At 54.1% G+C, this 14,451-nt stretch overlaps 2 protein-coding genes and 1 pseudogene across 3 annotated transcripts; 2 read left to right on the top strand and 1 right to left on the bottom strand.

The window, feature by feature from the left end:
- Positions 1-80: 80 nt before the first annotated feature.
- On the top strand, positions 81-1,317 carry GCG54_00004803 (ATP synthase subunit gamma; the record flags this gene model as incomplete). The annotated part of the gene is made up of 4 exons (XM_045404846.1): positions 81-136; positions 347-939; positions 997-1,130; positions 1,189-1,317. 4 exons carry the CDS (start codon positions 81-83, stop codon positions 1,315-1,317), a joined length of 912 nt encoding a protein of 303 aa, XP_045262789.1.
- A 495-nt stretch (positions 1,318-1,812) lies between these two features.
- Positions 1,813-9,674, bottom strand: GCG54_00004802 (Vacuolar protein sorting-associated protein 33A; the record flags this gene model as incomplete). The annotated part of the gene is made up of 9 exons (XM_045404845.1): positions 1,813-4,777; positions 4,865-5,155; positions 5,984-6,101; positions 6,162-7,859; positions 7,903-8,098; positions 8,165-8,305; positions 9,061-9,323; positions 9,384-9,534; positions 9,627-9,674. 9 exons carry the CDS (start codon positions 9,672-9,674, stop codon positions 1,813-1,815), a joined length of 5,871 nt encoding a protein of 1,956 aa, XP_045262788.1.
- A 2,971-nt stretch (positions 9,675-12,645) lies between these two features.
- Positions 12,646-14,052, top strand: GCG54_00004801 (annotated as a pseudogene). The gene is made up of 4 exons: positions 12,646-12,689; positions 12,746-13,172; positions 13,226-13,611; positions 13,660-14,052. Coding segments are annotated over exons 1-4 (1,250 nt in total).
- Positions 14,053-14,451: the final 399 nt, after the last annotated feature.

The following is a 14,451-nucleotide window of genomic DNA, read 5'->3' as shown; positions in this document are numbered from 1 at the left end:
CAATTGGTCTCGAAAGCGGTCGTGATCAATTGATCTCCACAACGGCAGAGCCTCGATCTCCTTAATCCCCAACATTCACAATGCTTTCCCGGGCGGCGAGACCAGCTCTGCGAGCTGCGGCTGCGGCTCCCTCGCGGTAAGTCGGAATCCACACTTTGTTGAGCTCGGAAAATCGGAGGAAGGGAAACGAAGGGGTTGTGGTTTTTTTGGTTTCGACGACGACCAACCATCGATCGAGGAGGACACGCGGCATCGAAAACGAAACCCTTGCGACCGATACCCCGATTGCGAAAGAACCAAATGGAGAGAGAAAGTTTAATTGCTGATTGCGGTTTCGCTCATCTAGAGTCATGGCCAGCGCGCCCAGCACCGCTGCCACCTTCGCGACCCTGCGTGAGATCGAAGGCCGCCTCAAGTCCATTCGTAACATCGAGAAGATCACCAAGACCATGAAGATCGTCGCCTCCACCAAGCTCAACCGCGCTCAGAGGGCCATGACCGACTCCCGTGTCTACGGATCGACCTCGAACCAGGTCTTCGACTCTGCCGAGACCAAGCCCCTCGAGGGTGACGGCAAGAAGGAGCTCATCATCGTCTGCTCCTCCGACAAGGGTCTCTGCGGTGGTATTCACTCCGGTCTGTCCCGCTACATCCGCCGCGAGTTCCTCGAGAAGGGTGCCACTGCCGACCTTGTCATCCTCGGCGAGAAGTGCAAGTCCCAGCTCCAGCGCACCAACTCCAAGGACATCCAGCTCAGCTTCGCCGGCGTCGGCAAGGACGTCCCCACCTTCGCCGATGCCCAGGCCATCGCCGACCAGGTCGTCCAGCTCGAGGGCGACTACTCCTCCATCAAGATCCTCTACAACAAGTTCCTCAACGCCACGGCGTACGAGCCCACCGTTGTTGAGGCATTTTCCGAGGAGGCCATCCTCTCTTCCCGTATGTCTCCCGACCTCTTGAGACCGTGATGTAATAGCAACCTGACCATCCCCGTAGCCAACTTCTCCGCCTTCGAGGTCGACGAGGAGCTCATCCCCAACCTCCGCGAGTACGCTCTTGCCAACTCCATCTACTGGGCTCTGGCTGAGGGTCACGCCTGCGAGATCTCTGCCCGTCGCAACGCCATGGACGTACGTCATATATCCATCCCCTCATCGCATCCCTGCAGCTCACTGACACTACACACAGAACGCCTCCAAGAACGCCGGTGACATGATCAGCAAGTACCAGATTCTCTTCAACCGTACCCGTCAAGCCGTCATTACCGGAGAGCTGGTCGAGATTATCACTGGTGCCACTGCCTCCGCGGACATGTAAACTGTTGGAAGCGAAAAAAACATCAGATAGAGATGATTCCTACCTCTCTTCCCTTTGTATCAAGCTACCTAGGGCGGCTATTGCCCTCGTCAGTGTAACAAATCCTCGCGAATACATCCTGATCTAGAACATGGATGGGAATTCTTTCACCTGCTGTTTCAAAATATTTCACGCCCCGTTTCACGATCGTGCTCATGATGCAGTTGATTGCTATGTACGACGGAGGAATAATTTACAAGGGCTAATTACTATTGTATGATCAACCCCGTCTCATCGATGCGGAGTAAGCCAAAGTGAGGACACGGGGTATGCATGATTTCCCTCTCAACGCCGCGATAACCACGAACCCTAGGATGCATGCTGCCATGCACCCTTTTCGCAAGAAAACAGAAAACAAAAAAGCACCGTAGCCCGCCCGAGCAGTTCGCCTCTAGCACCTGAGCCTGTCCCATGCTTTCACAGTGAAATACACAGGCCAATGCGCCAGCTCCGCAATCAGAACTCCATATCGCTGCCGTCACTTTCGGCATAGCTGACATGCTTGGTCCGGCGATACTTATTCGCGCTTCCCTCTCGGTTGGACTCATCTCCATTGGCCTGGTGCAAGGGTACGAAAGGGTGCTCCACCTGATATGTCTTCTCGTGCTCGACGTAGTCCTTTTCCCACTGCGCCGACTTCTCCTCGTATACTTTAACAGCGTCCGCATATTCCGCCTTCATTTCAGTAGCTTTATCCTCAAATGGCTTTCTCTCCTCAAGGGGAGTAGCCTTCCACATCTTGGAAGTCATGGTCCGCACCTCATTCGGAGCAGCCTTCTTCTTGTGGGATCGCTCGGCATCGCACTTTTGCCGCGCAATCTCGAATATGGCTTTGCTAAAGAGCACATAAGCGTTCGCCGCCGCTTTGCGGGGTTGCTCGGGTCGTTCGCCAATCTGAGACCTGATGTACTCCCAGGTGGCGAGCTCGTAGGCTTCTCTATGGGCTTCTTCGGGGTCCTTGGGCCTCTCCATCTCCTTTCGTTTGTTCGAGATGCTTTCCTTGGAAAGAACCAAGGGCGTTGGCACTTCAATTGGCCCAAGCATCGACTCCAGGGCCTCGGACGCGGCTCGCAAACCGGACAGGTAGGCTCCATGAACAGTAGCTGGATGTGTTCCTATCGTGTGCTCTCCAGCGAAGAACAAGTTGCCAATTGGACGAGCCATGGCGTCGTAATCTCCGGGTTGCATATCCGGGCCTGCTGAGGAGTAGCTTCCTCTGGCAAACCTATCCGCTGACCACCTTGTAACAATGGCTTCAACTGGGTGAGGCACCTTGGCACCAAAGATGCTCCGCAGAACTCCCGTCGCCTCAGCAATGAGGTTGTCATTACTGTTGTATTGAGTGTCAAAGCCAGCCTCGCCCGCCATCAACGCCACGAGACAAGGAAGGCCCGTTGTCTGGGTCACGTTGAACCACTGGAACATGCGTCCACGTTGTGAGTTGTAGTCGCGCTGATTAACGCTGTGACGGTTCGTTGCATCCCGCAAAACGCCAAAGATGTGTCTCTGAGTATCCCAGAATGGTTCTTCGTAAACCAAGACCACTTTGTTTAACACGCCGTACCCAATGCGATTGATGGCTTCGCTCTTCCATTCTGGCAACGGCGGTTCAAAGGTGACGTTGCCCTGCTTCAGAACACCCAAAGGTATAGTCGAGATAACGTAGTCAGCCTCCACGGTTTCTCCGTCTTCGCAGTGAACAGTCGCGCGACCGTTCTCTTCAAGGCTGTAGACAATCTTGTCAACAGGCGACTTAGTTCGAACGTCCAGAGGCGTAGGACAATGCAGCAAGCCACGGGGAACGCTCTGATACCCGCCGATGATCATCGTGTGGTCGCCTTCAAACTCATTACCAGCATCAATGTCCCAGCCACCCAGACTGAGATGGTACATGTCCGTAGCATTGCTGTATTCGAGGTTGGCGACATGCCAATTAAGCAAGCGGTGGTCCTGTGACGTCAAATCAATGATGTTGCGATACTGAACAACAGCTTCGTCAAATATTGTGCCAAGCGTCGCGTCGGGCATGCGAGTAGCTTTGCCGAGATCGATATTGGCCTCATTGGATAACCCGTTCTTGAGCGTCCACCCCATGGCCTTTGCCTTCTCGCCTGCTTTGAGGATCCCCGGCGTTCCAGGCTGGGTATGGACGCGCCCAGTCAGCTTATCAGAGGATACGGGCACCATGTTGACTCTCTCGGGCACATTCTGCTGAGACACGGGAGGGGCGTGTGGAAGAGCCGCAGCTTCTTCCTCAGCTTGAGCGATTGTCCTGTGTCCATCACTGTTGGCATCCCGCCCCTCATTGACTGCGTCCCGGTTGCCCTCGATGCGTTTTGAGGGTTGCGTTTTCCATTTGAACTCGCTTACGCGGTCTAGACAGTCATTGTACAGCTCCTCAACTAGAGTATCCCTCGTATGGTCTACGGGCTTGCCGTTCGAGTCGTAGATGGTTGTCGCTGATCGCAAGGCACGGTAAGGCAGGCTTAGTTGGCCGCGTACAAGAATGTTCATTGGATTGCCACGGTGGAATCCTGTGATGATCATACCGCCCATCTCAGCAGTATGTCTCTTGTCCACGAAATCAGGAAGCGGAGTCTTCGGCTTCGACTTGAACTCCCTCGAATAGACTCTCCCACCAATACGGCCGCGACCTTCGAGGACGATGATTTCTGGAGGGGCTTCTCCCAAGGTACCAAATTGTTCCGAATACTGTTGGACGAGGCCATCCAGATGCCTTGCGCACCCTAAGCCTGACATGCCAGCCCCAATTACGACTATTCTCCTTCTCTTCGGGCGATTTTCTGCGTCAGTCATTTGCTCATCGTCTTTTTTCGTCTCCGGGAACTCTACACATCCGAAGTTGATGTAGCCTCGTCGCAAAAGCCAGTCGTAACAGACGCTTGCCGCGTTAAACCATCGGGCGCTAGCGCATCCAACTGCCTCGTTCCTCGTTACTGCAACCCGTGGGTTACTGTACCATAGTCGGAGGATGCCGTTTCTGATGTTGAGGTATGTTGTCACTTGGACGTGACTAATATGTTGCCGCAGCATCTGATATTCCTCCTCATGCAGAGCGTAGGGGTTTAGCCGTGAGGATTCAGCTGCCTCGATGCATAAGGTCGCATATTCATAGGCTGAGAGATTTGATGGGACAGACGATCTTGGTTTGACATCGAACGACCGTCGCGGTGTTTCCCGAACAGGAGGGGTTTCGATCTCTGTCGATGGTAGAGATTGTTCTGGAGGCCCGTCGAGGTCTACTGGGGTTGTTGCCTTACTAGAAACGGACGGTGGCGCCGACGATAGCTCTGACTGCCTATCCGAGAGATTCTCTGTCGGCGACTCGAACGACTCATGAGGGACGTCGGGTAGTTGTAATTGATGGGTATCTGACGTGGCATCATCTTCCATTGGTGTCCTGTCTCTACATCAGCGACCCGGCGCTTGGCTCAGACCACGCACCGCTAAGCATGTCGGTCAAGAAGGAGAACAAAGATCCACCTACTCATGATTGGACTCAAACGTAGGCGAGGGCTCTGCCTCGTCTTGGCTCGGGTCATCGAGGTCCATGTCTTCCGTCCAGACCACGATTTCTGGGGCAATTTCTGACACGGCCTCTGAAGATAGACGACTTGATGAAGACGAAGTTGAGTCTGAAAGGTTCTTTGCCGAGATACGATCTAAGGGAGCATTGGCCCTTGAAGGCGGCAAGTCTGATATGTGTGAGTCCTGGCTCGAGAAAGCCATCAATGATCCCTTTCCAAATCCAGATTCCTGCTTAACACGAGGTCGCAAACTTGTTCTCATGTTTCGATCGTCGACTCGTACTGGATTCGGGGATGAGGAGTTGATATATATGAATGGAGGCGAGTCGTCAGCGATGAGAAATTGCTCGCTCGGCCTGTGGTCCCGTTCGGGGTTGATGTGACAGTTTAGTTCTAAGTCGACACCATGATACGGTCTCTCAGGTGCACCTGGATAGTCGTTCTAATTGAAAATTGTTAGCTGATTTGAGTTCTCATACCTACCAGCAGCCGATATAAGAGGAGACAATATCTGAGGTACCGACCTTGACTGCGGAGACGCCACCACCCCGGCCGCACTGTCCCTGATGTTGAATTGAATCGTCCCGATACTGGGTATGTCGAATCGTAGGACTCCCACGTGAGGTGCATGGGACTGATCTATTATTGTTCTAGACAACACTGTTGAAGGAAACAAGGCTTTATGCATGAAGGCGCACTCGTCAGATACATGAGTTGCAGCGTGAGAGTGTCGGCTCCCGCACCCGAATACTGAGGTAAAGCGCCAGCGACGGGGAGGTTCGCCCCACAATGTTTCGATGGCAGCCACGTGACCGTCCTGACTCGGTCGCAGCTGCCCGCTCCCCACGAGCCACCCGCCCCTGTGAATGCAGAAAGCGGGAGCCCGTCATTGCATGACATCAAGAGTTGTAGCGGTATAAACTCATGGAGTTCTTCAACATATCTTCACATGGAAATTTCTCATTAATTAATCTGCACTGCTACATTCCACCTGTCAGGTATTGCCATAAAGCGCCGTTGCCCGCTTCAGATTGTAACTGCCGAAGGCTGGGGCCCTCTGTGTGGCCGATCCGCCTCACTGGCTCGGACTGGCAGGTTTGACGTTGTCTCTAGCAAACGACTCCTTCTCGATGGCCGCTTCCATCATTCGGTCTCCGCTAATAATCGATGTTGTGCAGATGACGATGTTCCTTCGTGCTGCGGTCACACTCAAGTTAGTTTGCGACTCAATTAGAGTGGGCTCGGCATGGCACATACCTTCTTCCTGCTTCGCAATGAACCGCAGAGCAGCGATCTCTGTGAACGTGATGCCTCCAACGAACACCACAAATACCGTCTGCTTCTCGGTTCCTCCGGAGAGGAGCGCGCGAGCCTTGACGGCCTTTTCTTCGCCCTTTTGCAGTTCATAGAACGTCTGGCCGCGCACATGCTTCACGGCTTCGTCGAATCCATGCCAGCCTTGTGCAGCAGATGATCCTGTTGCACCGCTTGCGCCGTTTCCTCGGGTGACTTGAAGCAGGTACTGCTTTTGTAGGACGCATTGGACGAGTCGAACCGAGAGCGGTGCGTACCCGCTGTACACATAAGCGATATCGTTCGGGTCGTCTTCCTTGACTTCGTCAACAATGAGTCGTAAGAGCTTCCGAAGATAGGCGTAGTTGGTCTTCGTTCCTGTGTTGCTACCTGTCGCTCCGGTCATTGGTATCATCTCTGCCAATGGCGACGAGCGTGACAAGAACAGTTGGAGCTTCTCCAGGTTGTTTAGGGTCAAGATATGCTGATACCCGTATCCTTCCAGAATCAGGCGCCGGAACTGGTCGAATTCCTTGGGCTTGATTCCGCCAGATATACATGAATATATGCAAAGCAGCCTCAAAACCTCTGGCAAGGGTGTGTCGCGTGCGATCAGCTCTTCTATGGCCTCGAACTGAGTGGATGGATCCGCTCCAGCAGCTAGGTTCTGTTGGGCCTCCAACAGGCCTTTGAACTGGTCTGTTCTTGTGTACTTGATAATTTCCTCTGCTAAGCCCGTGTGAATCCTCAAGCTCTGTTGCTCGGCCTGGTAGCCAGGCAATTTGCTGACGAAGTCTTTCAGCTCGGCAATAGACTTTTGACTGTTTCGTCCCTCGTAGTCCTTTTGTAGGTTTTGCAGTCGGCGAGCAACCTTGTTCAACAGGCTTCCAACAATTGCGAAATTGGTGTGCCGGAGCTGTTCGTAGAGCTTGTCGGAGGAATCCAGCTGAATCTTACGTTTCCTTGCTTGAGCGCTGGCCGTCGATGACTGCGATGGGGCGCCAACTACGGTAGTATCGACCTCGGCCTGGTTGTTTTGAATGCCGAACACTTCGTCAATCAGTCCCTCGTATGTCAATTGGGTGAGGAGGGGAGTGACAAAGTCAACCTCGCGGTCGATGATAATGACGCTTTCGGTCAAGGTGCTCGGGGTGAGGCCGGCTCTCGTCGCTTCACTCGCGTCTTCGCCGGCGAGGATTTCTTGTCGCATGCGAGCGAGGAGCTCGGCTACTCGTTTCGCGTTGTCGCCTTTACCAATTATACGCGGGAACAAGCCATGATTCTGTTGGATTTCCATCAAAGCCTTGGCGAGGAGGAATGATGGTGTGACATCTTTCGACAGGTAGAGATCGCGGAACGAGTCGTCTAGTTCTAGTGAGAGAACGTCTTTCTCCAGCGGGAAGAAGTAGAGGGGAAGCTCCGAGATGTTGACATCTCCAAGGACGCCGGCCTCTTCGAGAAGCTTGTCTGATACGAGCGTCCGCCGGGGCACCCAGAAAATGTGAAAGTCGTGGCCCGTCTGACTTTCACGCTGTAGCCGTCGGATCTGCTCTATCAGGATGTCAGTACTACTCCAGCGACTGCCAGCCGAGACATGAGTTTCGCGAGTTAAGGTCGGTCCTTGATCGGTTACGACGATAGATATCGTGCTTGACACAGTGACTTTCTGTGCATAATATAGTAATGGAATGTGGAAGTCGCTGACCTGCTATCGTTTGCGCATGACGCGCGCATTCGCCTCGAGCTATAAAGATGACATTTCGCTGACTGGTGTCGGCGTTCTGGTTCTCAAGGAAAAAGAACTTGTCGACTCCGTACTCCTGAAGCGTCGCGACCTTCACAATAGTGCCGATGGGGCCGGCTAAGCTGCGCTCAAGGATGAGGTTCTTCTTTCCACGGACCTGGTTGCGTCGGCGGGTTAGCTCGGAGACGGCATGCAATCAAGCGCTCTGAAATGCCTTACTTACAGCCTCGAGCAGGTAAAGGAGGTCCTTTCTAGCTTTGTCCTTTATCTGGTCCGTGTTGAAGCTAGCTCGAGGGGCCATTTTGAGCTCTCCATGCGTTTGGGAGCTGGTTGTTGGTGGCAGCTGCAGACTGACCGCTGCTCGCTGAGTGAAGTGTTGACGGGGAAGAAGCTGGGCGGGTAGTGAGCTCTGGAGCTGTACCGGCACGAGATTAGATTGACCGGACGTGGGCTGAGCAGCACGGGGCATCCACGTAGCTCATCGTGTTGCGTCAGCGGGGCTTCAGGAGGCAACTGCGGCGCATGATTTCCCATGTTGCGCTATCGGGTCTCAAGACGCACCCGTTCAGTGCCTTATCGAAATGTTCTAGCGGGGCAGCCACAGCGAGGTCAAGGCCTGAGGTACCTTTACGGCCCGCCATTGGAGTCGGGTGCCTCGTCTCAAGTGGAAACGCAAAAACCACGGCGATCACAGATCCCCAGTTGCATTGTGAACAAGGTGCAGCAAGCAGAGGAGGCCTGCTAGTATCCTGTATGGCTTTTCCTATTGCTTCTTTATTCTCTGCGGGGAAAACCCCGCCATCTCATGTGTAAATCACAGCAGAGGCCCATTCCGCTTGAATGGCTAACCTGCTGTCCATACCGCGACAGATCATCGCGGGCGCCATGTGCTACTCCCGCTCTGCCTTTGCGAGTAATATTTCCGGGCGCTCTCTTTCGCCCTCTCCCGCTCTGATGGCGCTCCATGAATATTGAAGAAGGCCAAACACCGCGCTGGTATATTTCTTCTGCTTCGCGCAGACGACCGACCCAATACAGTCAATCAGCCGTCCCAGATATCCCAAGCCAAATCCAAACGCCGTAAGACTCCACTACACAAGACGCCATCGTTCATCAAACGGTGTTGTCATGGTAGTAGAAGTCAATGTCTCTTGGTCGGAGGCGGTTGCTCCGCACGAACTCGTCATCACCAGCGGGTCGCTCATTCTTCTCGTTTCCGGTCAACATGCTTTGTATGCTCATGCAGACACTCTCTACGTTTTGTACGGGACTCCAGCCCTGGTTTCCGAGAAGGTCCAGGCAGATAATGCCGTTGGAATATATGTGGGGATGCATTGGGATCGGTCGCTCGGTTGTTTTCACGAACGTGACCTCCGGAGGTTCTAAGGAGTTGGTCAGCTAGGCCACCTTGAAACAGGCAAGGGCGCACGAAGGGCGCATACCAATAGGGTACTGTTGAGAGAATTTAAACTTGAGTCTGTAGACCTCGTTGCGATACAGCGGATTGTCGTCGAGGACCCTGATATCCATATGCCACTCCTCGAAGTTGTCGGCGGATATGAGGTCAATGCCAGGCGGTAGACCGGTATTGAGCTGTAATAAATGTCAGAAGAATTCATTCGCACGGCGCAAGCCGCTGAAAAGAAGCCCAAGGTTCGATCGTGGTGCTTCGATAGGAAACCGACCTTGGAAAGCTCTTTAGCCAGTCGCTTGGATGCAAAGCTTGAGGCCATTTTGAAGCGCAAAGCCGACAAAACCAGGGCAGACCAGAATGTCGCGAAGGAAGGAAGGCGAATCAAAGCAGTGTTCGAGAGAGAAAGGTTGACGGCGCCAGGCGACGGAAGAGTGGCAGTCGACAGCGCGACGGACACGGGTTGGATGCTGGCCGCTGGAGGGGCTTGTTGGAGGGGCTGCCCAGTTGGACCCCACGATTTCGGTGTTTCCCGCCGAGAACAGCAAAAAAAGAGAGACGACCTAGGTAGCACCTCCGAAAAAGTGAGCGCGGGAATGCGGGCTGCACCGAACCGAACTGGGACAGGTTGGTCAGGTCTGGCCCTGTATCCGGAGCCGTCTTGACGAGTGCAAGTATGAAGTAGTTCGATAACAGAGCCAGTCGAGCGAGAGGAAAAAGATGAAGTGAAGTGGGATTAACACAGAACGTTAAAGTGCTGAGGCTTTGGGGTCGGCCGAGTTCCGCCAGCCGATGTACATACCAAGTGCGGCAAGGATGGAAGGGCAGGCGCGTTTAGAGTAGGAGGAAATGGAGACGGCACTTACCTAAGACTGCCTAGGTAAGTAAGCTACCTGTAGCAGCCCTCGAGGTCTGAGAGTCGCTTGTTGACGCTGCGGGCAGAGTCAATTCGCTGGCTACCTTGTGCTATTTGCTTGTGTTTGCTACATCCGTCCAGCCAGCGGAGAAGGTCGGCGGCTGCATCACTGTTCATGCATCTCGACCGATGCGCGGACAGCACCCCACTCCCCGGGCACTTCATTCATTGCTGGGTAGCACTGGTGCACACTCACGCTCCGGGTGGAGTCATTGACAGTGCTGCTCCGTCACTGGCCAAACCAATTCAGTTCCAAACATCTCCAAACCACCGGGCCAACTCTGGAGCTGTGCATCTGATCGCCGCGTCGAGTGCCCAGGAGCCGAAACATTCATTTGAGCGGAAGCGCTCGCGTGTAACGACCGTTTTTGTTCTTTGAACTCTCATCGTAAGAGAACGAATTGTCTGAACAACATAAAAACTATGCAACATGCTTCATGACCCGCCGTCCGCCTGACAATTTACCCACGCATGCTCTGGCAGACGACGGATAGAGTACAGCATAGAGATACCTCATATTTCTGACAGACTCAGTCCATACGTCTTATTACGTCACGCGCATGCTCAAGCAGGGGACCTGGGCCAAATAAACATGTGACGAAGAGGCGAGCAACCAGCATCGACAAGTTAAACTGGCGGGACGTCCCTTTCGCACAGAGCAAGTGTTTTGTCTTGCACCTTCGTCGACGCAAAGTCAAAGGGCGGCTGACTTTGCGCCGAAGTACCCAACATACTTCTGCGAAGCTGCGAAAGAGCCTTCGGTAAAGTCTGACTCGGCATGGGAGGCATAGCGCCTTTGCGGCCAGCACTTCCCGTGTGTGGGGGCCAGAACACAGATTGAGATGCAGATTGTAACGGGGAGCTTATTGCCTGCTACCTAGGCATCCTTCCATTCTCGATGAAGTCGACAGACACATGGCCAACCTGCGGGGAGGAGAATCGGCCTCATGATCAGACGCGATACCTGGGTCGCTGTGTGGCTTTGCTGGCTGGAGATGTTTGGACGACACTGTAGGCTCTGACTTACAGTCCAGAGCTGGTGGATGTGTGATTCACATCATGGAGCCCGATGGTGACTCTGGCTTGCCTTCATCCAAAGATGTCATTGCTGAAAAGTCCATCTTACTCTTACTGCCTCGATGGGCCTAGCCTCCAGCCTTACGACCCATACGGCACCTCCTCCGTCGGATGGTCCTTCGCTGCTGTGGCTGTGAAAATGTCATTGGGCGAAGAGCGGCCTCCCCAGCCACAATACACCCCAACCAGTACCTATCCCTCTGCGTTTTCTCTCCCCAAACTCCTCACGGCGACCCGGCCACTCTCGTTCAGCATACGAAGGCCCACAAGGACCCCGTCAATTGTGCAGGCAGGCCTGGCCTGGCCAAGTTTCCTGTCGCCTGTAGGCAATCCGCTCATCACGGCCATGTCCGTGCTTCCCTCCTCCTGCCCCTCATTTTGTGCGGCTGAGCATCCTTCTAATTCTCACCAGCCCACAAGGCTCACTCCATCCGTCTTGCCGTGGCCCCTGGCTGCTAATTGCTCCTTCACTTGCGATGAATTGTGATGTGGTGATTGAAGTGCCGTATGGCTGCCTCCAGACCCAGAGCCTGCTCAAAAGGCAATGTCTCGGTTCTTACTGCGGGCTTGACTACTCAGCCAGTGAAACCATCATCCCACGCCTTTGCTGCCCAGCAGAGAGTATCTATCTTATCAACGAGGATTGCCTACCTACCGTACCCGTACCCGTACCCTAGTAGCTACCGGTTTCTTAGGGTGAAAAGGACCCCCAAGGACCGCTGTTTTTTTCTGGCCTGTGAAGCTCACATCACATCCTCCACTGCTTCTTACTTCCCGCGCTACTACCCCACTTCACCCCTCAGCCCAGGAGCTACCAGTACCACCAGTACCAGGCAACGGCACCCTCGCCCCGACTGGACCCCCCCTTCCCTCCAGCCAAGTTCTCCATCCAGCATCTCGTCTACTCCTCTGGCCAGCGTAGGGTTCGAGCCTGATCCGACGGTTGCTCGATTTTCCTCCTTCTTTCTGTCAGCCTCGAGGGTCCCTCCCAGAAGCGCCTGTTTTTACCCGTCTCCTCGCCGCTCAACTCTGCCATCTTCGAAGCACTCCTGTTGTCCCCGCGTCTCGTCCGACCGACCGATCACTGTTCCCACTCGTTCCTGCCCACAATCTTCGCCCAAGATGAGTTGTGAGTCCTGCTATTCCATGCCCGCTTGAGGTAGGCTGCGATAGGACGATCTGATCGCCTTGAGCGCCCCTCCAAGCCTGCTCCCCCACAGATTGTCGCACGCAGATTGCGTCAGGCATGTGGCCCAAATGACCAGCGATTCTAACCTTTGAATGCATACCAGTCTCGAACATGCTCAGTAGACTCCAGGGTCAGCCTGAAAGCTATGATAAGAAGTGCGATTCCGTCAATCGATTCCCTCCGTATACCCACATCCTAACGTCCTTTACAGGGCGAAATATCGCTTCGGCCGCACCCTTGGTGCCGGTACCTACGGTATCGTCCGTGAGGCAGACGGTCCCACCGGCAAGTGCGCCGTCAAGATCATTTTGAAGAAGAACGTCAAGGGCAATGAGAGAATGGTGTACGATGAGCTCGACATGCTCCAGCGTCTCAAGCACCCCCATATCGTCAAGTTTGTCGACTGGTTCGAGTCGCGTGTAAGCAGCCCCGCGCCTCGCTGTGTCAGTACTGGACACTCGACTCTGACATTACCTTGCAGGACAAGTACTACATCGTAACTGAATTGGCTACTGGCGGAGAGCTTTTCGACCGTATTTGCGAGCAGGGAAAGTTCACGGAAAAGGATGCGTCGCAGACCATCAAACAGGTCCTTGAGGCCGTCAACTATCTGCACCAGAACAACGTCGTTCACAGAGGTAGGCTTTGGCCCTCAGCTATGCGACATTCGCCGCGCTAACATCAGAGACAGACTTGAAACCTGAGAACCTGCTTTACCTGACCAGGGACATTGAGTCCGATCTTGTTCTTGCCGATTTCGGCATTGCCAAGATGCTCGATCGCAAGGACGAAGTCCTCACGACTATGGCTGGCTCCTTCGGCTACGCCGCCCCCGAAGTCATGCTTAAGAAGGGTCATGGCAAGCCCGTCGATATGTGGTCCATGGGCGTCATCACATACACCCTTCTCTGCGGTTACTCGCCGTTCAGGTCTGAGAACCTTCAGGACCTCATCGACGAATGCAGCAACGCCCAAGTAGTCTTCCACGAGCGTTACTGGAAGGACGTGAGTGACGATGCCAAGGATTTTATCCTGCATCTGCTGCAGCCCGAGCCAGTGAAGCGTTGGTCCAGTGAGGTATGAGGCAACTGAGGTCCCTTACCCAGAGGCGAAAGAAACTGACAGGAAACACAGGAGGCTCTGCGCCACCCCTGGCTCAGCGGAGAGAACGCCACCGACCACAACTTGCTGCCTGAGATCAAGGCTTACATGGCCAAGGCCAGGCTCCGTCGTGGTGTTGAGATGGTCAAGCTCGCGAACAGAATTGAGTTACTTAAGACTCAGGAAGACGACAAGGATGACTCCGACTTCCCGGTCGACGCCGTCAGCGCCGCCGACCAGGCCAAGGGCCACCACACAGAAGGCGGCGACAAGCGCAATTTGTCCAGGACAATCAAGACTGCCATCTTCCGTGAGGTTGTCTTGGCCAAGGTCCGCGAGATGAAGCAGCAGCAGGATACCCTCAAGGTGAAGGAGGAGGCGGAGAAGGAGCACAGGAGACGCAGTTTCCAGGGTTAAGATGCACTGGCCGCCCCTGCACTTCCCTTGGGGGTAAAGGAGGATGGGTCTGTAGAGCGCCCAAGATGATACCACGGGTTGGGTTGAGACAGCGAGCCGTCTGATGGCGGTTCGACAGCGGCTTCGAGGCTCTTGTTTGCTTCGTCTTGTTGCGTTATTTTTGTATGCGCGCACCGTTCATTTCAGGCCGGGCAGAGTCCAGATCTGAGTCGTCTTTGATTTCCGTTCTTTGCTGGAGGAAGCAGGGAGGACATGAAAAGCAGCGAGACATCATTTGGTTGATAGCAGTCTACTTATTGCGATTTTCTACCAGCGGAATTATACAAAGATTCTACGCCGTAACTGTACAGAAGATTCCGTGGCATAAAGCATCCGATGCAGCTCTTTAGATGACAGCGT

This window comes from Colletotrichum gloeosporioides (genome assembly GCF_011800055.1).
Source record: "Colletotrichum gloeosporioides strain Lc1 chromosome Unknown consensus_54, whole genome shotgun sequence".
In the NCBI taxonomy this organism is placed as follows: Eukaryota; Fungi; Ascomycota; class Sordariomycetes; order Glomerellales; family Glomerellaceae; genus Colletotrichum; species Colletotrichum gloeosporioides.
This window is presented reverse-complemented; position numbering and strand designations above follow the sequence as displayed.